The sequence below is a fragment of the Eptesicus fuscus genome, chromosome 16, assembly GCF_027574615.1.
Source record: "Eptesicus fuscus isolate TK198812 chromosome 16, DD_ASM_mEF_20220401, whole genome shotgun sequence".
NCBI classification, from domain to species: Eukaryota; Metazoa; Chordata; class Mammalia; order Chiroptera; family Vespertilionidae; genus Eptesicus; species Eptesicus fuscus.
The window spans coordinates 19,747,312-19,773,573 of NC_072488.1; the positions used below are offsets into that span (position 1 = coordinate 19,747,312).

Consider the following 26,262-nt stretch of genomic DNA (forward strand, 5'->3'; position numbering starts at 1 on the left):
GTATACATCTTTCAAAGGACATTATACTATTGCAGAGCCATTAAGCGGCATTTCTGTACTACATTAGCAGGGCTGCTAAAATTTAAATTGATGAAAGCAAAAAAGGCACTGCTCAGTTGAAAAGACTATTAATCCATTTCTGAAGGACACTTTACCCTTTTGTTAAAAATGTCATAAATTTCACAAATTACAAATGGACAACCCTAGTCAAATGCCTTAATTGAATTATTAAAAACAGTATATGTCATATTCTATCGTGAATTCTTTAACAGTTAAACAGCTATAGAATAAAGCCTTAACACTGCTAACTGTGCAAAACCACAGCTATATGCACATAAACATATTAAAGGTACTATAAATTTCTATAAAATTAACAACAAATATTAGCATACACTCAGACTCAAAAATATTGTCTCATCTCATGATCATGTTGGCATCTGCTGAATTGGGGATTTTAAGAATTTTTTGTTGTTTTAAGTTCTATGACAACAGATTTGTCTTCTGATGATGAAGAGCAAATTCCTTACAAATGTTAAAAATTTTTAATCTCCCTGATAAATATTATTTGTTTTAACTAGAGGTCCAGTGCACAAAAATTTGTGCACTTGGGGGTGGGGTGGGGGGGGGCGGGGGGAGGTCCCTCAGACCGGCCTGCGTCTTCTTGCAGTCTGCGACCCTTGGGAGGATTGTTCACCTGCCGGCTTAGGCTCCGCTCCCAGGGGGGATCGGGCCTAAGCTGGCAGTCAGACATCCCTCTGGCAGCCCAGGAGCAATCAGTTGGACATCCTTAGTGCTGCCGAGGAGGCGGGAGAGGCTCCTGCCACAGCCGCTGCACTTGCAGCCATGAGCCCAGCTTGGGGCTAAGTGGAGCTCCCCCTGTGGGAGAGCACTGACCACCAGGGGGAAGCTCCTGCGTTGAACATCTGCCCCCTGGTGGTCAGTGTGCATCATAGCGACTGGTCGTTCTGCTGTTAGGGTCAATTTGCATATTATCCTTTTATTATATAGGATTATATAGGATAGTTACGTGTTTTATCTTGCATTTATAACAGATAGCTTCTACGGCTAATTTCATCTTTCTTCAAGTGATATCTACTAGAAAATAATCTTAATTTTTCTTCCTTGTTAGCTATTCCAAGTAAGAGTAGTAATATCACAAACTGCATAATCTACAGTTAGAAATTTATCCTAGGGTAGAATCCAAAGTTTTCCTTATCTGTCCATGTCCTTGTTTCCTAAACTTCCTGATACCGTAAAAGGGACTTTTAAGGAACAATGAAAAAAATAATAGTTATTTTCTGAACAATCACAAGAAGACTGTTTACTTGCATGCAGGCCACAAATTGGCCTAAATAATTCAAACAGAAAGCCATCATTTAAGTTTACTATAGAGCAAAGTTATTTTTTTAAAGATTTAAACAATCCATATTATAAATACACTAAAATACCAATATAATTAATTATAAAACATACAATTGCTGTAGCTCACTAATTATAATCGCAAACCTAACCTAATAGTGAAAATGAAAACCAATACAAGTAGACTTTATGAATATAAATACCTACTGGTACATCTTTCTTTTCTTTCCTTGAAAGGTTTGTTCCTCTATGTTCATTCTGTTGTTGATATAACGATCCATCTCGTTCACCATTTAACTGGAAGGAGCCCACTCCATTTCCTTCAATAAGATGTTTAAATATATTAAAAAAAAGGACTAACTTGCACTCAGAAAATGTAGGAAAGAAAAATATCTCTGTGACAGTTTCAGCCTTCATTTGGGATCACCCAATTAGAATATTTAGCACTGAATTAAGAAGTCTTACATATGTGCTCTTCTACTTATATCTTTACTAGAGGCCCGGTGTACGAAATTCGTGCGGGGGGAGGGGGGTCTCCTCAGTCCAGTCTGCACCCTCTCCAATCTGGGACCCCTCAGGGGATGTCAGACATGCCTCTCACAATCCGGGACTGCTGACTCCTAACTGCTCACCTGCCTGCCTGTCTGATTGCCCCTAACTGCCCCCACCCCCGCCAGCCTGATCACCGCTAACTGCCTCTGCCTGCCGGCCTGATAACCCCTTAACTTCTACCCGCCCCCCCTGGCCTGGTTGCCCCTTACTGCGCCCGCTGCCGGCCTGGTCGCCCCTAACTGCTCCCCCCTCCCCGCCGGCCTGATCGCCCCACGCAGCCTGCTGTTCAGTTGTTTGGTCATCCCTCACTAAACCCCTGCCGGCCTGGTCGCCCCATGCAGACTGCTCTTTGGTCATCCGTCTGGTTGTTTTGGTCGTGACGGCCCCTGGCTTTTTATATATTAGGATTTCTTTCATATAGGCAAATTTATTTATTTATTTACTTATTTATTTATTTATTTATTTATTTTTTTTAATCCTCACTCAAGGATATTTTTCCATTGATTTTTAGTAAAAGTAGAAGAGAGAGGGAAAGACAGAGAGAAATGCCAATGTGAGAAACACATTGATTGGTTGCCTCCTGCAGAAGACCCAACCAGGGCCTGGGCCGGGAATGAGCCTGCAACCAAAGTATGTGCCCTTGACCTGAATTGAACCCGGAACCTTGGTCCACAGGCTGAGCTAAACCGGCTAGGACCATACGGGCAAATTTAAATTCAGGTTGTATGACATATTCGTCTTAAGAAGACAAAAAGGAAACACTTTCAGGAAAGGAGCAATTTAGAGTATGTTATCAAAGAAACTTTCATTGCTCTTCTTTTAACAACTTCTTTTGCATAATTCACAAGAAACTTTACAGTATTAAAACAGCATCCTCTATTATTAATTTAAGGCAAATACCCAGCAAATATTGACCATTATTTTTTTAAACAATTAAAGGAAATAAAACAAAGGAGTTAGTCAAAATAACCTATTCTTTTACTAAAACAGAAGTACCCTAAAATCAATACACATTTTCCTTGTTTGTTCAGAGTTTAAATTTCTTTTGTTGCCAAACTACGGATAAATGATGAAATGGACATAAAAGAGGGAAGGCTAGATAGGAAATCAAAAACAAGGGGCAAAATATCTCAAACTAGGCCACAGGTAATCCTGTCATAAAAACACTTTAAACCATGAGGCAAAAGGCAGAAAACATCTCTGGAGCTATAGCCTTCCTTCTTCCCTCCTCAAAGGAATTTCAAATAATTTCTCAAAAGAGTCCCTCCATTTTTTTTCATACAGTATGAAAACCTATTTCACCCTCCCTTCCCCCATTACCTAAAGCAATAGGCTTTTGTGGAGGTAATCTGGGAGGTGGTGGTCTAGGTGGGACTTGGGATGGTTTAGCTGGACTCTCTGACATGGGACATCTCTTGATTGTTCCTTGATTATCATCCTCAGTAGAATGACTTTCCTGGGGTATGAATATGGACTTAGGCTGAAATAATACAGAAAAGGAGACCAATGATTAAACATGAAATTATTCACGTTTCATTAAACATAAAAAATATTAAGAATTTTTCCTGAAGGAAATATTATTATATATCAGAGGCTTTTAAACTGTGTATACTAGCAGCATTTCAAGGTTATTCAACTATCTGATTCAGATGATCTCAATACATATTTTAAAATTATACACTAAAAATGCTTTCTCAGGGGAAAAAAAAAGAGACCTCTTTCTATTAATTCCTTACAAGCCTTCCCACTTAGACTTGCCAAATAAAAATATTCTGGTCTTTCTTATCTCCAATTTAAATGAGTCTCTTTTTATTTTAAACATTCAGGCTATTCAGCTCCTTACAAGACTAATCTAAACTCTTTTAAATGACTCAATGTCTTTTATGTTAATGCTTAATCTTTTAGACTGGGGGTAGAAAAAGGTATCAATTAAAATTTTATCATCATGGAGAATACTAATAAAAGATGCCTGAGAAACTTTCTATTCAGACAATTATGAAACCTCCACCAGCAGGAGGTTTGGAGACTTTATAAATTCTTATAAATATGTCCCTTATTAGGAATATTACTTAGCACTTATCTCTTTGAGATTTAGATCTTTATATTTAAGCTAATACAATACTAAACAAGCAAATGCATTATTATTTATGTGTGAATCATGATTTTCTCAAAAGTAAGAAATGAAAACAAAATATAGTAATATATTGGATGCCAAGACTGATCAGACTCTAATTCTCATTTATAACCCATGATTTCAAACCTTATAAAACCAACAGCTAACTTTATAAACAGTTCATTCTGTAATTAAAATTTGCTATGCATAAGCTTATAAAATAAATTTATATTAACTCCTTTTATCTTAAAAAAAACCTCTCATCTGTTGGAATAATCTATTATTTTATGATGCTTTTGTTTGGTAAAAGGATTTCATTGATAAGAAAAATGAAAATTACTGACCTATTTTTAATTTAAAAGTACCTTCTAAAAATTAAACATCTGGATAAAACACTATTCTTTACTCATTCTCAGGGCATCAGTTACTAGATTGATTTAAAAATGTAAGTTGCCTGGCAGGCATAGCTCAGTGGTTGAGTGTTGACCTATGAACCAGGAGGTCAAGGTTCGATTCTCAGTCAGGGCACATGCCCTGGTTGCGGGCTCAATCCCCAATAGGTGGTGTGCAGGAGGCAGACAATCAATCTCTCTCATCATTGATGTGTCTATCTCTCTTTCTCCCTCTCTGAAATAAAAAATATATATACATATTTTAGGAAAAAAGTAAGTTTCCTAAACCAAGTGAAATACTACTAATTCATTAATATAATTATTCTCATGTACAAATTTCTAGAACTTATTTAGAATAAACAATAAGTGGCAAGTTGGATAATTAAAAAAGAGAAACAATAATAACACAATTATCGACTTATATCATGATTAATTAGTAACTTCTTCATGATGTTTCTTTGTGGGTCCCAAGTGAAAATAAGCTACAGAGTAAATATTAATACAGTATCAAATAATCACACACATACACAAACAAATTCAAATTGAAAAATAAATCTGCCTACCTTTGGTGGCAAAGGAGGTGGAACTTTTGCTTTCATGGTTGAACTATAAAAATATAAAAGTTTAGAATTAGAACTCTTTATTTTATTAAAAAAATCATTACTAAACTATAATTTTTCAAAGTTATGGAAGAAAAAATTGTATAACAAGTTCCTTTTTTTTAAGACTGGGCATTTTCTAAAATATTTTGTTAAATATTCAAATTATGCTGAATGGAGTATCATTCAGAAGTAACTGAGTAGATAAGCTTTCTTGATTTCAAATTCTATCCAGTAATTAGAAGTGGGAAAGATAACTACAATTACAGTTTATATCAATCGAAAGGTAATTAATTAATGTAAAACAAGTAACTGGCTTAGGGCTGTGGTCGGCAAACTGCGGCTCACGAGTGTGGCTCTTCCACAAAATACCACGGCCTGGGTGAGTCTATTTTGAAGAAGTGGCGTTAGAAGAAGTTTAAGTTTAAAAAATTTGGCTCTCAAAAGAAATTTCAATCGTCGTACTGTTGATATTTGGCTCTGTTGACTAATGAGTTTGCCGACCACTGGTTTAGGGGAAAACAGCAAAATGATACACTGTAAAATATATCACAATGTAATATATGTTTTTACTACAGTTAGATATGAAATATCTCTGATGAACCTCATCAAAATATACATGCTTTATGAAATTATAGACAGAATTGATTTGACTGAAGCTAAGATTCATTACAATTCAGGACTGTAGTTTCTAAAACATTTACAAAACTTAAAAGATGATAGAGCATAAATTCTCTGATGAGGAAAATGAGGCCCAGAGAGGTTAAGGGACCTGATCCACGGTCACATAGTAGTGAAGTAGAAAGGAAAACCTACGCCTCCAAGGACTCAAAGTGCGCTAGTCATTGATGTTTCTATCTCTGTCTCTCCCTTTCCCTTCCTCTCTGAAATCAATAAATATATATATAAAAATACTAGAGGCCCAGTGTACGAATTCGTGCACCAGTGGGGTCCCTTGGCCTGGCCTGTGGGATTGGGCTGAAACCGGCTTTCCAACATCCCGTGAAGGTGGAAGCCAGGCCGAGGCACCCCACCGGTGCACGATCAGGGCTGGGGGAGGGACGTGGGAGGTTGGCCAGCAGGAGAGGGACCGCGGGAGGGCTCCAGGGCGTGTCTGGCCCATCTTGTTCAGTCCCAATTGACCTGACCCCAGCAGCAAGTTAACCTACCGGTTGGAGCGTCTGCCCCCTTGTGGTCAGCGCATGTCATAGCGACTGGTTGACTGTCTACCCCCTGGTGGTCAGTGCACATCATAGTGAGCGGTTGAGCAGCCTTAGCATATCATTACCATATTATGCTTTGATTGGTTGAACAGACAACTGGACAACTGCACACAGCATATTAGGCTTTTATTATATAGGATTTTTTAAAAAAGCAAGTCTGGTTATAAGTAAAAAAAAAAAGGAGAGCTTGTGAGAAAGCTTCCATCTTCTTACAGAATCTGTAATAATAAAAGCGTAATATTCAAATCAACCAATCAGCCAAACAGCGGAATGACCATCTGAACGACCACGCTATGCTAGCCACTTGCACCAGGCCAGCCAACACAGGTGCAGTGAGATTGGTTGGGGGCCCAGCCATCGCCTCATGATCACCCTGCAGAGGGAGGCTCAGGCCACCGGCTGGCGGGGTGATCAATCAGGGGACTCCACGATCATCCCAAAGAGGAAGGCCCAGGCCACCGACCAGTGGGCTACGGCGGGTGGGCGGGGCTTCCCTCCGCGGGGCACTATCACTTGCCCCAAAGAGAGAGGCCCAGGCTACCCTGAGGCGGTGCTGCGGCGGGTAGGCGATTCATTGTGGTGCTCCGGCTGGATAGGCAGGGCCTCCCTCTTTGGGGCTATTGCCCCAAAGAGGGCGGCCCATGCTAACCAGTGGCGCTGAGGCAGGTGGGCGGGGCCTCTCTCTGTGGGGGTGATCCATCGTGGAGCCCCAGCCAGGTAGGCAGGGCCTACTTCTTTGGGGCGTTTGATCGTGGGGCTCCTGGACTGTGAAAGGGCCCAAGCCGGGCTGAGGGAACCCCCACGGAGTGCACGAATTTCGTGCACCGGGCCTCTAGTACATAAATAATCATCAACAGAATGTCGTTAAAGGCCACTCTGGTCGGGTCTTTAACGAAAATGTTACTGGAAACTGGAGGAAAGATGATCTTTATTATAAAGAGTCAGGGAATTTGGCTGAATTATGTTCTGGTGTTTTGTGGAAGGTAAAAATTCAAAGTAATGAAATTAGATATTTAGCTGAGATTTCTAAGCAAAGTGCTGAAGGAGTGGCTTGCTTATAATGAAATGAAAGAAGAACTGAAGAAAAAAATGCCAAGAAAAGAGAAACTAGCACTTGAAATTTGAAAAATTCTCAGCCTATCCCTATTGTCTCAGAAACGGATGGCATGAGAAAGCATGTTCTGAAGAGAGCACCACGAGTGTGGCTGGACTGTCACTCAATAGGGAATTTATGGGATTTTACTAGCACGAACACTGGCAGCTTGAACAGAAGGGGATGGAGATGAGACAAATACAAAGGAAGGCTGGGAACTCCTTGGATTTTATAGAACAGGATGGACAGAGGTTTCTGAACGTGCATACTCTTTAAGAAAAGAGAAAAAATAATTATGACGGTGATCCATAGATCATTAGATCTAAACTGAATTGATTTATTATGACTTTAGAGTTGACGCTGGAAAGAGCTAAGACTTTTAGAATGACTATATTTTACATGTGTTAAGGACATAAATTTTGGGGAATGAGGGGCACAATAATATGGACTGAATTGTGTCCCCTCAAAATTGTATGTTGAGGTCCTAACTCTGATGTGATTATATCTGGAGATAGTAGTGCTTTTGGGAGGTAATGAAAGTTAATTGAGATCCTAAGAGTCAAGCCCTAATCGAATAGGATTAGTGGCTTTGTAGGAAGAGGGAGAGAGAGTTCTCTCTGCCTGTACACACTGAGGAAAGCCCATGTGAGGACATGGTGAGAAGGCAGCTGTCTGCAAGCCTGGAAGAGAGCTCTCACCAGGAATTGAACTGGTCAGCAGCTTGAGCTTAAACTTCCCAGCCTCCAGAACTGTGAGAAATAAATTTTGTTTAAACCACCAATCTATGATATTTTATTAAGGATGATGGAGCAGACTAATACAACTAAAGCAGAAAAAGGAAAGAAACTGTGCTAGAACCCATAATACTACATTACCAATGACATTAAAATTACTGTCAACATTAGGCTGTCAGACTTATGAAATCAGAGCACATGATACTTTCTCTTTTACTAAAAATCAAAACAGAACGTACTGTTTAGATTCATCATCATCCCCTTCATCATCTTCTAAATGTGCCACATGCCCTCTAAAGATAAAGAAGGATAGTTCCATTGTTACTAAGTGAACTTGACCAAAATAGCTTAAGAAGAAATTTCAGAAAACTGCAAGACAGAATTTTACTTCTACATCTTTACAGAGTTAAAACACCAGTAACAACAAAAATGATCTTAAGGCTACATGTCAGAGAAGGGAACAAACAGATGACTCATCTGTGTGACAAAGTATTCTAAGCTTAATTAAAAAGTAAAATGACCACCCTGGCTGGAGTTGCTAAGTGGTTAGAGCGTCGGCCTGTGCACCGGAGGGTCTCAGGGTTCAATTCCCAGTCAAGGGCATGTACCTGGGTTGCAGGTTCCATCCCCACCCCCAGTCACAGTGCATGTGGGAGGCAACCAATCGATGTGTCTCTCACATACATGTTTCCCTCTCTCTCCTTCCCCTTCCCTTTCACTCTCTCTAAAAAACCAATGGAAAAAATAGCCTCACTCCTCAGGTGAGGATTAAAAAAACAAAACAAAAAGTAAAATTACCGCTGATGTAATTCTTCTTCAACAGACTTCAGAAGACTCCTTAAAAGAAAGAAAAAAAAAAAAAAAAGCAATGTGAATTAAGCAAGCAATAAGTATATATCTTCATCATTTTAACCTTATCGACAAAAATTACTTTTTTAATATTTACTAGAAATATGCTACAATGATTATCTCAATACCATAAAACATCAAGTTATATTTAATGAGCTACCTCTATTTTCTGTTGCTAATGTCTTTATTTATGTATTTTAAATGAACAAAATAAACCCTAATGTTTACTGAAAAATACCAATTCAAACAGAGCACAACCCACCACAAAATGTCACAATAGGACTGACAAAACAATAATTGCAGGGTCATAGTCAGGAGCTTCCAGGATTCAAATTTACCCGGAATATTTACGTGACACCTGAAATTACATTTTCTTTTTCTTAAAATAAGGAAGGTGACACACTTTAAAAAAACATCATGCTCTCAGGCAATCCTACAAAATGAAACTCAACATGTTGGCTCTCTCTGCAGAAGCATGCATGCATGTGATGTGAATACATGAATGTAGTAGCACTCTGTTCCACAGAACACACTCACTTACCTGGCTATCTGCTCTCCAGTGGTGGACTGGCAAACACATTTACACTTTTGGGAGACTAAGCCTGTATCAGACCAGGTGTGAGGGTTTTATCATTAGGAGCAATTTATAAAACCTGCTATTCAGGAAGGTGAGAGAGAACTCATGGCATTTCTGAAGTCCCTTTACTTTTTTCCACGGCAAGCTCATGCAGCCTATCTCCTGTATTATACTCTTCAAGCATAAAATCTCAATAGTCTCCTTAAAACTAATGGAACAGAGAGAAATATGGCGACTAAGGCAAAAAATATTCAGCAGAAAATTTACTCTCAAAAGCTAGAAGGTAGTACCTTCTAATCATTTTTTCTCCCTATATATATTGGGGAAAAACTGCCATTAGAGTTATCAAAATGTAAAACCAGAGAAATTGAAAGCTGGTATAAGCAATTAATTGAATATATTTTAGCCATCAAATTTTAATTAGGCCAGCTTAATGATCTAAATTTGAAAAACGACAAAGTTCTAAATCTGGATCCTACTTTGCAGATAAAGGAAGTGAGGTACTTCAGTCAATGTATTACCTTAATCACAAAGCTCTTTCTGGCCTACCACCAGGAAGGCAAGAGCATCTCTGCCTAAAGGCAGTTTAGCAAAACGATGCCAGGTTATGAAGCAAAGACAGCCTGAGTCTGACTGCTGCCTCGGCCACTGTAAGCTACATGGCCTGCAATAAGTCACTTTGATTTCCCTACGCTTCAGTTTCCACAGCAGTAAAATGGGAATTATAATATACATGATGTCAAATGTTCATATATCTGAAGGTATAATGCATTAATATAGGTAAAATGCTTAGAATAGTAATTTAGAACATAGTAAGTATTCAATTGTGTTTTCTTTATTATTACTGACTAAACAACATTTCTTTAAACCTGCGATTCTCAAAATGTGGTCTGGGGATCCTGGGAGTCTTAGTCTCCTGTAGAAGGCCTGCAAGGTCAATACTATTTTCATAATACTAAAGTATTTACTTTTTCACTCTTATTCTTTCATTGAAAATGAACTCTAGTTTTCTAGACTATCAAGAACACTAGAGGCCGGTGCATGAATTTGTGCACAGGTGGGGTCCCTCCCGGCCGATCGGGGCCAGCCAACCGGGGGAGGTTGACTGTGGTCAGTGCGCGTCATAGCTACTGGCCGGTCGTCCGGTTGTAAAGGTTGCTTAGGCTTTTTATATATATAGATGATATCACAACAGATTAGTAGCAGACATGAGAAACCAGCTGTCTTCTACTAAACCAGACATTAAGGAGATATGCAAAAAAAAAAAAATAAAAAAATCAATGTACTTTTCTTACTAATATTATTTTATTTCAGAAAAAAGAGCATTCTTCATAAAAAGTTATTAGTTGACCTCAACAAAAAGTTTGTTGTATTACACTGACCTATATAAAACCTTCTTGCAATTATTTGTTGCTTCTAACTCTCATAAGAATCGAGTGGTATTAGGAAGGAGGTGCCATAAAGGTGCATGTGAATTGGTCCTAAATAATAAAAATGTTATCTATGATAACATGTAATAGGTATATTACTATTAGAATAAATATTTTGAAAAGTTCCCTGTTTACATTTCTAATAGACAGTTATAGACAGTTATAACCTATATTAACAAAAAACTCATTGGAGTCCCCAATAGTATTTTAAGACTATAAAAGGATTCTGAGACTAAAATTTTAAGAAGCGCTGCTTTAAACTATTTTACTAAATTAAACATAATATCTTTGAACTATACAGTGGGCTTTCATATCCTTTCAGAAGATGTGAAAAAACACACACCATTTTCTTGAGCATATGACAATATTTTTTGAAGCATTTTTTTTTCCAGTAGGAAATATCAGGATTTGAGAATAATTAAGAGGAGAATTTAAATGTAGTTTATTTTTAGTTACCCTATGTAATTGAACTTATATGGCATTCCACTTTTCTAGGTTCTCTAAGAATAAGAGAAAAAAGCTGAATAAGAGAACATGAAAAAGTGGCTAATCTATGGCTATGGACCCATATATATTTTTTTATTCATTTACTTATAAATCTCCTACTATGTGTTAAGACTTGTTAGTCAAGTTAAAGATGTCATTAAGTATTAATGAAAAGTAGAAAACATTTGCTTTTCAGGCTTTATGAAAGAGAAAATAAAACATGGCTAAATTTGCTACAATGTTAATTTACAGTAAATACTATATCTGGAGAGCACTGGAGAAAAATGTGATGCCTGATTTAATCATCAAGACTGGGTACTATACAATAAACAATGTCACTATTCACTAGTCCACTTCATTATTCTATTATGGAATTTTTAGAAAGTAATGAACAAAACAACACTGATGCCCTCAGATACTAAATTATGAAATCAACCTAAAATGATTTAAAAATTTGAATAGGATTAAAAATGGAACTGTATGCAAATATAGATTTAACTGATCAAGTGAAGAAAATAACCTGGAAGTAAAAAAACCACACAAAATTGCCAAAAATATTTAGCATATCTGAATTAACTAAGGAATTCATGCTGCTGACTACTCAAGTCTTTCAAAATTGTCTAACTGGTTCAAAACAATCTATAAAGTACTGATTATATTTGGAAACAAAACCACTCCCTGTTTCTCTAAAACCAAAAGAGCAGTTTTATTCACTTATTTCACTTGATCTTACAATCAACAGTTACTGAGTAAATACTACAAATAAGGGCAACTAGTAAGTACTTACTAAACCATAAATATGCCAAATGTTTTACAATGACTATTCCATTTCAGCCCAAAAGAAGGTACTATTATAATCCCCATTTTACTAGAGAAACTGAGGTAAATTTCTTAAAGCCTTAATGGCTTACAGAAAGAGACAATTCTGGTCTTTACTACTACTACATTCAATTGTGCCAGGAATTGTATAATTCAATTTACTCTTTCACTACTATTTAGGTCTTTTCTAAAAGAGAATTTATCTTTAGAATTTTTGTGCTATATTTAAAAAATCAAAAATAATTTAGAATTTTCTTTAAAAATAATACTTTGTTGGTTTTAAATGATCAGAAAAGTTGACCTCAACAATAATATAATTCAAAAGAAAAGAAAACCACTCAGTAAGTCAAAATATATAGGCATTTATTAAAAAAATAACAACTATCTTATATAGTTGCCGCATGGTCTGTAATACGTAGAAACCCAGAAATGAAAATCTGTCTGCCTGATCACCTATGGAGAAAGCAGGAAATCCTGTGAGTTTTAAAACACTGCCTAGTCACAAGGATAAAGCAGACATATCAGTACAGTAAGAGAAGTGCTACATCCATGCTCATGTCACATGTATGTATATGTACCTGTACACGAAACACAGCCAAAGGTCAAACTTTTGGCCAACCTACCTTGCCAGTAATTCGTTATATAGAATACAGTTCCTTAAGCAGGGATCCAATTAATCAAAAAAATGAAGGTTGGGCAAATTATTAATATTTTACCTAGCCAAAGTAACCATATACTATGAAAATGTCTAACAGATAAAAATCAGAAAATGGAAACTAAGGAATCTGGAAAATCATTTAGAGATGGACTATATATATATATATATATATATATATATATATATATATAAATAAAATATTTTTTTGGTTACTTTTGCAAGTATGCCATTTAAAAATATATTTTAAATGAATCCAAGAAAGGTAAATGAAATATCTTTCCAAATTACCCTGTCTCTTAAAATATATTGAAATTTACTAACAAGGGCCTTAAAACCAGTGACCTCAAATTTAGACAAAATAACATAAAAAATACATAAATTTTTCATTTGCTAACTCACTATGAGACAAACTTTCCTTTGTTGTCCATCAACAAATTAGGACAAACTATAAATAGCAATTTGTTATTATTTAGATAGAATTTTATTTTTCTACCAGGAGAATTTCACACTTATTTTCCATTTTAGGAAATATAAATAAAGTTACTAATAATAATTTAATAAAAAACACCTCACAGTACTTAAATGAAGTTCAGTTTAAATAAAAACTAGGGCATTTCTCTAGGTCAGTGGTCGGCAAACTCATTAGTCAACAGAGCCAAATATCAACAGTACAACTATTGAAATTTCTTTTGAGAGTCAAATTTTTTAAGCTTAAACTTCTTCTAACTCCACTTCTTCAAAATAGACTCGCCCAGGCTGTGGTATTTTGTGGAAGAGCCACACTCAAGGGGCCAAAGAGCTGCATGTGGTTCGGGAGTCGCAGTTTGCCGACCACGGCTCTAGGTTGTCATTCAAAGCCTTTTTTCTGTGTTGAAAAACATATTCAAATGATTCATTTATTTAAAGAAAGCGACATGATTTTGCACTATAATCACTAAATCTGAGCTACTTATCTTTAGTCACCTTTTGTCAACTGTTTAACTTAAAATAAGGGTGTGTGTGTGTGTGTGTGTGTGTGTGTGTATGTCTCAACTCTCTAATGCAATTGAAATTCTATTTTGAAATTCTATTTTGATCTGATTATTAAAATACCTACATTGCTGGGAGATTTTGGCAACTTAAATAATATTTCCTTATAATACTAGCTTTTTTGGGGGCGGGGGAATCAAACCATTTTATTGAGGGCCTTCGGGGAGGGTTGAAGGGATGAGAGGACAATAAGAAAATCTACGGGGAATAGCAGAGTCTGGTCCCCATACCTTGCTAACTCGGGCCTATGAACAACTGAAAGTGTTACACCTGAAAAGCTGCCTTTTCACCACTGTGCTGTACCACCTAGATAGTGCGTGGTGTAGAGCAGGCCTTGAATAATTTGGGTTTATTACTTGCATAAATACCTTTTAAGACTTTAGACACATTTTAATTACTGTTCACTTTTTAAAAGACTCTTACCAGCTAAAATATTAAGATTTCTAAACAGTGTGAATATTTCCAGCTGTTTTCAGAGGCCAACACATCTAAGAGACATACCAAAGCAAGTTTTATAAGGAACAAACAAGTCTTTACAAATAAAAGAAATAAATTGCTCAAACATATATTTATCCTCATTTGAAATATACTTAGTTTTCTCTAGAGATCTACAAAGTAGCTTGATGTACAAAATTCAAGGTGATTGTCCCCATTATAACAATTATTGATTAAATGATTAGCAAAGTAACAGTAAAACAAAGTTAAAAGTATTTTATGAAATATATCTACCAACTATTTTACTACTGTAATTATTTAGTATTATAATTATTAAAATATAACATTTTAAAGCAACTTAATTATTCCTGATTTAAATTTAATTTTAAAAGAACTTTACTTACTTGTTTGTACCTAAAAAGTAACTACCTTGGTGTCCTTGTCCATATTCTAGTTGTAGATCCTAACAGTATAAAACAAAATATTTAATAAAACAGTAGTATCTTACAAATCACGATGCAATAATATACATTAGTTTTAAAAGAGAAACCCCAAACTTCAAATAAATCTGTATTGCTATATGTTCTTAAAAAGAAGGCATGGTAGGACTTCCAACAATAAAAGGTAAGTTCAATATTTTTCTGGGAACTCATTAAAATAATATGTGCAAGATTCATTTAAGGATATTGCTATTATAATTAACATTTGTAAAGTCAGCTTTTAGAAAGAAAAAGTTCAAATAAAGTCTTTATTCTCAAGCTCTAATGAAGCAAAAATGATTACAGAAGGGAACAAGCAACAAAAATCTTGGTCTGTCTTTGTAAGAGCGGCAATAATTATGTCTATCATACATTCACACATTGCTACAACTGCTTTATACAGGTAATAATAATTTTTTAAAGAAATAAAATAGGGTACTCTTTTAAAGTAAAAAATATATATGGATTTGCAAAAGATTATAAATTGTATGTTAGGACTTTTAATATATTTTAAAGAGTTAAGTGTAAGTAGCAAACTTCAATATTATAAAGGCAGTTCATCAACTATTTAAACATTCTCACTAAATGCTGCATGTTGTAGAGTTAAGAATTGAAATTTAAAGGTACAAACAATATATATGTGCTCGACTCAAACACCTTCTTGAGACAAAAAAAAAAAAAAAAAAAAAAAAATGCTTTTCAACAATAAAAAAAAGCAGTTTCCTTTCTCCCCTCCTTCTTAAAGCCTATGTATCTCAAGCACTATTTTAATAATAAAGGGGGAATATTTAACATTTCAAGTGAATTTTATTTTTACTAGAATATTCTTAAGAGTGCTGTAAGCAGCCTTCCAAGACTGTCAAGTAAGATAGCTGTAACCTTCTCCAAGTCTCCAATGCATTTAACACATAGTTCTCCTCCAGCAATTACGCTGCATTTTAATTAATTTATTTACAAGTCTATAAAAATAGTTGCCAGGCTGTGAGCTCCTCAAACAAAGAGAAATTGTTAAATCCATCTTTCTTCCCTACAGCCCAGGGACTAGCATAACACCTGGCACATATTAACTAGGCCCTAAATAAATGCTTGTTCAGATGCTATTTGTTTATTTTCCTATAAATAAGACTAGAGGCCCAGTGCACAAAATTTGTGCACTCGGAGGGGTCCCTCAGCCCGGCCTGCACCCTCTCAGTCCAGGAGCCCTTGGGGGATGTCCGACTGCCTGCAGTCAGACATCTTTAGTGCTGCTGCCAAGGTGGGAGAGGCTCCTTTCACCGCCGCTGTGCTTGCCAGCCATGAGCTCGGCTTCTGGCTGAGTAGCGCTTCTCCTGTGGGAGCGTACTGACCACCAGGGGGCAGCTTCTGCATTGAGTATCTGCCCCCTGGTGGTCAGTTTGCATCATTGCATTGACTGTTCGGTCAATTTGCATATTAGCCTTTTATTATATAGGATAACTAACACTTCAGCCTCATCTATAACAATAAAAGTGCAATATACTACTTAGGCTGGATGTCTTTCCGGACAAGTCGGGGCTGCGAGGGCCGAGCCCCTTGCACAAATTCGTGCATTGGGCCTCTAGTTAATATATACATGAAAATAACTCTAGGGCACAATACTACTAAGCCTAGAATCCTGAGAGGATTCTAAGCAATACATTACATTTAAATGGAAAGTACTTTAACATGTAAGTATTACAAGACCTGTCCAAAAAATATCTGATGAAAATAAAAATCCAATTTTGTCTTTTTCAATATTTGTGTTCTTCCATGCATAATAATAAATATTCTTACTAGTGAGAGAAAAGATAATATATCATAAACAAAAGAGATTACTCAACTGTCACACTGGTATCACATGAAATTCTAATGGAAAGAGATACCTATTCTCTAATTAATAATGATAGATCTTAATAGAATAAAATCACTGTTATATGAGACAGTCACACATTATTATGCTGAACAATTTAATTGGTCATGACTGTATACGGAACTTTTAAACGTTGATATTCAGTAAAGAGAAGTACTATCTCAATGAATTCACTTTCCATTTCTTTAGCTGTAGATAACTGGGCCCTCTACAGACCAGCAATGTCTTTAGCCAATAATCTCTTAAACCTTTAATCAAATGATAGCTTCCCAAAGCATATACTTCTGTTCCTTGATAATGATTGGGGAAAAAATAGAGACCATCAGTGTACTTAGAAGGCAAGAGAAGAGTCTAAAAACAACTAACATCATTCAGGTTGTAGACAGACCCAAGTCTGGTGATTCACTGGGCCATGTGTGAAGCCCTCCCAGGAAAGCTAAGATTGAAAGGGGCTTGTTCTTTATAAATTCCTTCTCTGTAAATCAAGTTCTGTTATGTTTTAGCAAACATGGAATATAAACAATGTACTGGCCATGTCATCAAGTAAAAAAATTACACTAAGTCCTTCTAATAATTATCTAATCCTCTTCAATTCAGCTATTATTTACCAAGCACCTATTATTAAATAGTAGGAATTCAGATAGTAAATCAGACAAGAAAAATGAAAAGAAATAGAAAGGAAAGAAAAAAAAGTGAAACCTGGGCAAAGTTAGTAATTATTTATGTTATCTTTAGGGCAGTCTAAGAAAAATTGATCTACAACCCTTTTTAAAAGGACTTGAAAGCTATTCTGTAACAGATAATGCTACCAAAATTATTCTTGGAAAAGCACTCAAAATATACCCTAGATGAGTAAAACCTGGGCTAAATAAGCTAAATAAGAATACATTTGAACATGCTAGGATAGACATAAAAATATTAGTTGCATAAATCAGGCATCAACTTATTAGTGAATGACAATACTTAGCAACATAGTCAAGGTCAATAAGTAACAACATGGACTGAAAACATGCAATAGCCTCGTACAGATTCAACCCAACGAAAATTTAAGATGGTCTACCCGGCTCGATTAAAATATCATTCTGAGCCACAATGTCTTAACTTCCGTGGTTCATTTTAATGAATGGGGGTGTATTCCTAAACCTAGGATAAAGTCTCTAAGAAAATATGGTGCCAGAAAAAAATGAAAAAGAATAAAAGGATGTGATGAGAACACTGGAAAAAGAAAATATATGATCAAGAAGACATTATTGATTTTTTTATTACCCACCCCCCCAAGGAGATTATAAAGTCTATCTACCTGATGAGAAAACAGCAGGAAGTTAATAGAACTGATACAGTTGGCTACAAAAACAGAGAGAAAGTACTTCACCAATTTATTTTACCCAAGAAAAAAGAACACAGCAGAAGAGGAAAACTTTTTTTAACATAAAAAATGAGAGAATTGTGGAACAAATAAAATCATTAGATACCTTTTAATGTGGTAGATAATTTACAGCAGTAAAAAAGGATTGAAACCTGGATAATTCAAAAAGATTTTTTATTTTGTTTCTTAAAAACTCAGAAAAGCAAGTGGAGCCAGAATACTGATCAAGCAGTTAGTATTCTGACTAATAAAAGCAGAAGACTTTTAAGGAAGCTCAAACTGAATAACATGACTTCTGTACAGCAAGCTTGGAAATGAATACTAGCAGGTTAGGTTTGACATTCTAGAGAATGTCCTACCATTGAGCAATTATGAAATGAGGTCTCCTTAGAAACTGTCTTCAATATTAGATAAGAAAAGTGACCACACAACATACATTTTGTAGTAAGTAACTAGAGGCCCGGGGCACGAAATTTGTGCACTTGGGGGGGGGGGGGAGTCCCCCAGCCTGACCTGTGCCCTCTCATAGTGCAGGAGCCCCGCGATCGATCACCCCAAAGAGGTAGGCCAGAGCCAGGGATCCCACCTCCACGCTGTGCGGGGCGCAGGACCCCCAGGCCCAGCCGTGCAGAGCCCCGCCTCCACACCGCACATGCAGCGTCAAGTCCCTGCCCACCCGTGTGCGCCCATTGCGCATGCAACCTCCTGGTGATGGATTGTGATGGCGTGAGGGCATCACGGCATGAGGGCGTGACGACCACCTAGGCCAGTGGTCGGAAAACTGCGGCTTGCGAGACACATGCGGCTCGTGAGCCACGGTTTGCTGCTCTGTTGACTAATGAGTTTGCTGACCACTGGGACAGGGGCTTAATCACAAGGAACAACAACAGCCTGTAATTATTGGAATCGAGAGTCTAGGTCAGTGGTCGGCAAATTCATTAGTCAACAGAATGGCAAACTGCGGCTCGTGAGCCGCAGTTTGCCGACCACTGACCTAGGCTATTATTAGTATAGATAGTTTAACAGATTTAAAATAAGTAAAGTTGGCATTTACTATTTCTTTTATAGAATAAATATAACTTTATAGACTTTATTTAATTTTGACCTAATTCAGGAATAATTTCAAAATACTTTTATTAGAATTAATGATAACAATCAATTGGTTATTATCTTCCTAACATGTTTTTAATTCTAACTTAAATATTTTATTCCCTTAGGTAGACTAAGTTTCTTCAGAGTAATAATTATGTAAATTCATGTTCCTCCATAGCAACTAACATAGTGTTTCACATACAATTAACTTTAGATATATTTTTCATCATAATGGGCCAAAATATACAGTAAAATGAGGCAAAATTTAAAAAATTAACATCAGCTGATCAGATGTGTAGTATTATCTTTTAATTTAAAAACAGATCAGGTAAACACATCTGTATAGTTATGGGCAAAACTGTTACTATTTAATTATCACATTATAATGAGGTTTTTGTTTTTAACTTGGGCATCTTTTAAAATTTAAAGAATTTTTTTATTCACTAACAATCCTAAAAATTAAGCTCTGTTCTTCTGGTTCCATGTATTATCATTGCCTGATTTAAAAAAAAATCATTTTATTGTAGTAATGAAAATTGAGGTGTTACATTCAAAATTCATTTAAAAAATCATAAAATAAACACACTTAGCATTTAAAACAACCAGAAAGCACCGATGACACCAACTCTTAGGCAGCAGGCTTTCTGTAAGGGAGTACACGTTTCTTCTGGGTCCTAAAGAACTTAGGGCTGTAATCTTGGTGGCCACTACCCACTAAGATGACAGCCAAACATTCTGGGTTTATGTGGTTTCTAGGCGCCAGCAACAAGTATTTGTAAGACATAAAATCTTGTTCGCAGTGCCAAAATTTAGGACTGATGAAATTAGGGGAATGAAATAACTAAGGACAGGTCAAACCCATTAGGATGGCTATTACTTAAAAAACAAAAACAAAAACCTCCCTTTCTCCTGCCACAAAAGAACAAGTGTTGATGGAAGCAGAGAAATTGGAACCCTTGTGCACTGCTGGTAGGAACTGTAAAATGATGCGGCTGCTATGGAAAACTATGGCTGTTCCCCAAACATATTAAACGTAGAATTATCATGCGATCTAACAAGTCCCAATCTAGTTATATACCTAGGAAAGCACAGATTTGACAGATATTTGTAATCCATGTTCACAGCAGTATTATTCACAGTAATCAAAAGGTGAAAGCAACTCATGCCCACTGATAGCTCAAGGAATAAACAAAATGTGGTCTATATGTACAATAGAATATTATTCAGTCTTAAAAAAGGAAAGTCTGACGAATGCTACAACATGGATGAATCTTGAAGATGTGATGACATTTTGCTAAGTAAAGGGAGCCAGTCACAAAGGGACAAATGTTCTAGGGTTCCAATTATATAAGGTAACTGGAGTACAAAAAAAAATCAAAGAGACAGAAAATAGAATGATGGTTGCCACGGCCTTGGGGGAAGGGAGGATGAGAGTTATTGTTTAATGGGTAAGGAGTTGTAGTTTGGGAAGATGAAAATGTTTTGGAGACCAATAGTGGTCATGGTTGCAATACAGTACATACATAGTGGTTTAGGTATGAATTACTGAGCCAGGCTGCTTAGGTCAAATCCCAGCTCTGCTATTATTTAGCTAAGTGGCAAGACCAATTTCAGCTTCTTTGCACCTTAAATTCTCTCATTTGTAAGACATAAGTTAATGTATTTAAAGTGTTTAGAATAATGTCTGGCATATAAAAACTTCTTAGATAAGTGTTAGCTTTTATCATCATTAGAAGTACGTTTAAAGGTTGCTTTTATAAATGTCAGGATCTGACAAATATTTCATTCACTCTCCTACCACAAGTTATCTGTCCCTAATGCCCTCCTCTGTCACAAGATTCCATCAACTGTTCCCTCGCTCATAAGAAATTCCTGATTATTTGGAGAGGGGCTAGTTCTAGGGAACAGAGCCATGATAACTTACTCAAGTTACTAGGCTAGTTCAGCACAGGTACAGAAAAGAATATTGTAATTCTAAGGTATTGTGTTTCTCGTGCTATAATTGTCTTATCTGGAGAATATTAATCTAAACTTTGGGTTCTGTAATCTTTTATTTCCACAACAAGTGTCTGTCTTTCTAGCCTACTTATGTCCAATTCTAGAGAAATTTTCTATCCAGAAATCACTGACAGTGTTTTCTTCAGACATTCCTTCTCATTTGCTTCCTTGGACGGTTAATTCTCAATCCTCACACTTTGTGGCCTCTCTGGGCCATCTGATGCATCTTTCTTTCTTTTGTGACAGTGCATCTACTGACTCTTCGTGCTTTTCAACTGCTTCTTCCCTACCTCCAATGTTGGTTCTACCTTTGACTGCCAAACACAGACATCACCCATAGCATAGCGGCAACCAGTTTTTTACCCTTTTTCTTCAATCAGATCTAGCTGGGGAACACATGACATCTCATGGTTCCATCAATCACTTCCTCTTTGATTACTTCAATCTCCCTCTTTTGAGCTAATCCCATAATTAGAGTAGTAGTATGACCACTTCATAATTTCAGCTATCTGCCATCTCTCAAAACTGTGCCAATGACTGTCTCTACATTAATTCCCATGAAACTCAGGAGGTATTTATATATCCACTTTCTTACTGAAGAACTTATAATGGCTCCTACACAATACTGAAATCAATCTTAGTCCCTCCCAGAAGCCAAACAAACCACATTAACCCAAAAGCTTTTCTTATTCTCTGATGTCTGTTATACCAATGATATGTTAGCCTCTCCTCATCGACAGTCACCACAAGTAACCACCTGGCAAAGTTTTGGCAATCCACTACATATTTTGTTGCATAGCTAACAGTTTATATGTACAAGTATTTTTTGTCCATCGAGACAGCAACTGCCCTAAGAGAAATTATTTCTTTTTCCTTTCTTTCTTTTTTTTTAAATCCTCACCCGAGGATATTTTCCCATTGATTTTTAGAGAAAGTGGAAGAGAGAGGGAAAGACAGAGGGAAATAGCGATGTGAGAGAAACACATCGATTTGTTGCCTCCTACATGAGCCCCAACCAGGGCCCGGGCCAAGGAGGAGCCTGCAACCAAGGTACGTGCCCTTGACTGGAGTCAAACCCAGGACTCTTTGGTCTGCAGGCCAACGCGCTCTCCCCACTAAGCCGAACTAGCTAGGGCTAGAAATTATTTCTAAAATCTCTTTTATGTTCTACAAATATTAGAGGGCACAGATTTAAGAATTTATGTTAAGAATAATTTAAATCAACCAGAATTGAAAGAGATATGTTACTGAAGCAGAGGAAGAAAAGATAAGGAAAATTCGAATGAAAAGGCAGAAAAGTGAAATCTAGAAGTAAGTATAAAGGCAACCTGGCCAGCTACAGAAGTAGAAAAGAACTATTTACTTAATAGCAACTATTAAAAGTATTATTTAATATTCACCAGGGCTAATGTCCCATCTTTTCATCCCTAATGGTAAGATAGTCTTAATATTTATAACTTCAAGGGGGCTTTATAATCCAAATTTTGGCCTGAGAAAAACGGATATTACATAATGCTACCTACTGAGCTATAATTTCATCTAAGACTGTTTTCTTTGTTAATAAGGGGCAAATTATTTCTTAAAATGATATATATATATAAAAAATATATGCAATATGTAAATAATTTTACATATATGAATGAATATGTATATACAGGCAGTCCTCGGGTTATGTCGGACTCGACGTACGTTGTTTCATGGTTATGTCACCATCTCCCATTTATTTATTAAAAAAAAAAGTTTTGTCATTTTGATGTAAGTTTTTTTTACTGTTTCACTTCACTGCTGCTGTGTGTGTGCTCCACGTGAGTGACGCAGGTGCTTATGTAGGTGGGTTCTGACTTACAGTGAAAATCGCGTTATGTCGCACCGTAGGAATGGATCTCAGATGTAACCTGAGGACCTACTGTATGTGGATAGGTCCTAGTTCATTAAAACTGGACATTTTTATAGGGAAATGTAATTAAAACTCATATTTGAGTCAGAAAATTAAATGTTTTTCATAAAAAAGAAAAATATTTTTATTTTTTATTGTAACATTATATATTTGAGTAAATATTTTTATTTAACTTGTTATGGAAAAAATTGCTATAATCCTTAATAGAGCAGGATCTTATAAAACAATGCTAAAACTGGTTCATTAAAATTTGACAAAATATTTGATAAAAAAAATAAAACAAACAATTAAGACTAAAACAATGCTGACAAGAAAATCAGAAGATAAGAAATACCAGATTAGATCTTGCAGTGTAGTATATTTCTTCTGAACTGTCCAAAAAACCATCACTGTCGGGCTGTTTAGCAGAGACCAAGAAACCCAAGTTATTTACACTTCACTAAAAGCCACAGATTCACAAAGGGAAACTTTCTTAACTGAAGTAAGTCCTGCTAACATAATTTTGTTAAGGCAAATGCAAAGTCAAATCATATTAAAAGCTTTCTACAAAAGCAACGCTGCAACAAATTTGCTGTATAACGCAGTTCCTAAATGAGTGCAGAACTTAAATACATGCAATGCCAACTTAAAAAGAGCAAGAGCAAATAAACTGCCTTAACAAAATGCAATTAGCATTAATAAACATCATGACTACTTTTTCTTCTTAACCTTTTCCATCTTCTACATACATGTCAGGCTGCAGTATTTAATATGATCATTTTGAGAATTTTTCTTTAACATTCCTTTCTCCCATGCTGGTATACTGAATTAAAATAACTCCAAAAGTTAAAGGTTAAATACTCCCTCTGTGTGCCTTTAGTCAGTGGGTTAACTTAAATGTAAGAAGGAAGTTCCCACTTCAACCCTTAGTACTTATTAACAGTTACTTTCTTCTCGTTATTAAAAAGAAAGAAAAAAGTAACATAATCTGGAGCTCTGATAAAGTAATTAATTAGGATTAATTCTGTTTATTTTTTAAGTCTCATGTTTTATTCTTCCATAGAATAGTAACATCTCAAATACTTGCAAAGCATTTTGCTTCTAAGACTACATCTAATATATCATGTATCTGGAAAGGAGTATAAAACATTAACAAAAAGAATCATGAAAAGAAAGTTCATACAGTTAGCAAGCTTTAAATGAATGACAAACTTGATCTACTATGTATGCCTACTCCCTCCTGAGCTTTAGTACTCCAAACAGATGTGACTCTACTCTGATGTTTAAAAAACTGGCTCACACTCAAAGACTGTCCAAAAATTTAGTGAGAAGATGGGCTTTGATTGACCAAACATTTTAGTTTAATATTATAGCATTTATCCTAATAAATACATACACAAAAGCTACTCAAAATGAGAAACAAAAATGAAAAAAATTAAAGAGCCAGCATTAAAAACACTGATTTAGAGACTGGTAAAACTCATAAGTTTCTCCTAAATAATTTTGAAAATATTCAATCTCAGCAACACAGATTTATTTATTCTGAATTTCAGAATGACTTACCTTTTTACTTCCCCAAATGCTTTAGAAAATATTAATAACTAGCTTTTTATGTCAGTTCCAATATATCATAAAGACTAACTAAAACATTTACTTTTAGTGTTAACATTCCAAGACTACACTACTTACAAGTTCATGATGTGGTTCTGTCTCTTTCCTTAAGGGTGGATCAAATTTTACTTGGCCAACTAAAAAAGAAAAAGAGTAAAGCCATGATCTGTTTCTTTCTTCTTAATGATGATATACTAATTTTAAAAGTTATTCCATGGCAAAACACATTTAATTTTACTATCTACCATACCTTAATCACAATCCAAAAATTTAAATAAAGAACATATTAGCCGGAAAAAGTCCAAGAAAGTCTAAGCAGTTAAAGCTTACTCTGTTAATAGTAGGTCTTTTCCAAAAGGAGGGCAATATCAGAAAAACTGGGGTATAGGTCTCTAGTTTCAAATAGCATATAGATGCCTCTGCAGTTAGGAACTGAGAACTCACTGACATAAATTAGTAAAAATGATCCAGAAATAACTGTACTTTGCAAAAAGGGCCTGAAAATATAATTTTTAAATAGAATCAGGTAACAAGATAAAAAGTACTTTAAATTAGATTTTCAATACAATGTTTTCTAAATCAACTACAAAGACATCTCCAATCACCTTTTGTATTATAAATAAAGACATGACAAAGAAATCCTGCAATTAATTTTGTATATTAAAAAATATTGGGGAATAATTACATACTAAAGTTATCATTTTTAGACAAAATGCTTTGGGAGGAAATTAGCAAATTTAAATCATGTGGCTTCACAGGAGCTTTAGTGTAATTTTATATGGTCACACAAACTAATTATTGACAAAATACCAAATCCCAGTCCTGGTTTTTTTCACAATGCATTGTGCTTTCTTTCAAGAGTTCCCTCCTTTTCAGAGCATTTCCAGATAGCACCAGCACAAACGTTGCCTAAGAACTGAATATACAGTGCATGGTCCAGCCAAATTTTCTAAGCAAGGTTCACAAAGGACTTCCAGCTTGTAGGCCACACCAGCGTTCTGAGGTGGTTTCTGACATGGAGTGTTTGTAAAAGACCACTGGGCTGGAAGCTGAGATCTAGGACTTGCTGTTAACTTAGTGTATGACTCCATCCCACAGGCAAGTCTATTCATCTCTGCATTTCTTTTTTGTTTTTTATTAAATGGTAATAGAGCCTGCATTTATTTACCTCACTTAGCTTTTAAGATAAAGAGATGGATTCATCTTAATTAAAGGATAAAATGCATTATTGCTATTGTTACTAACCTAGCCAAAAAAATGGGAATAGTTTCTTAAAGGCAGTTATCTTAAGTTACCACATTACCTGATTTCCCTAAGGTCATCCTGGAGTTCAGGTCCCTAAAGGATAAATCTTCAGCTCACAGAGAAGTGTTATCATAAGCCTGATTGCACTAAATTAGCATTCTAAGTCACAGGGAATTGATGCTTCCAAGAAGAAAAAAAAAGTTCAGGCATAATTATTCCCTAGATTCCTGTGGGCAGTTTATCATTGCTAAGTTGATGGTACTGGGTCCCATGAGACTGGTCTATCCCAGGGAGCCCATAACTTGGCTGTCCATGAGAATTACATGGAGAGCTATTTTAAAAGGTAGAATCTTGGGTTGACCCAAGACCTATTGAGTCAG

At 35.9% G+C, this 26,262-nt stretch overlaps 1 protein-coding gene across 2 annotated transcripts in view; it reads right to left on the reverse strand.

Annotated features, from left to right (window-relative positions):
- Nucleotides 1-26,262, reverse strand: part of MAP4K3 (mitogen-activated protein kinase kinase kinase kinase 3) — a 117,524-nt gene that overhangs the window by 20,432 nt on the left and 70,830 nt on the right. Inside the window, exons 14-21 of one of the 2 annotated variants that reach the window (XM_008162217.3) lie at nucleotides 24,716-24,774; nucleotides 23,382-23,444; nucleotides 14,753-14,811; nucleotides 8,864-8,902; nucleotides 8,305-8,358; nucleotides 4,980-5,022; nucleotides 3,232-3,391; nucleotides 1,567-1,679 (exon numbers count right to left, since the gene is read on the reverse strand). In XM_008162217.3, the coding sequence (XP_008160439.2) occupies nucleotides 1,567-1,679; nucleotides 3,232-3,391; nucleotides 4,980-5,022; nucleotides 8,305-8,358; nucleotides 8,864-8,902; nucleotides 14,753-14,811; nucleotides 23,382-23,444; nucleotides 24,716-24,774 (590 nt within the window). The remainder of the gene's footprint in view (nucleotides 1-1,566; nucleotides 1,680-3,231; nucleotides 3,392-4,979; nucleotides 5,023-8,304; nucleotides 8,359-8,863; nucleotides 8,903-14,752; nucleotides 14,812-23,381; nucleotides 23,445-24,715; nucleotides 24,775-26,262) is intronic. The other variant, XM_008162218.3, reaches the window with a different exon arrangement.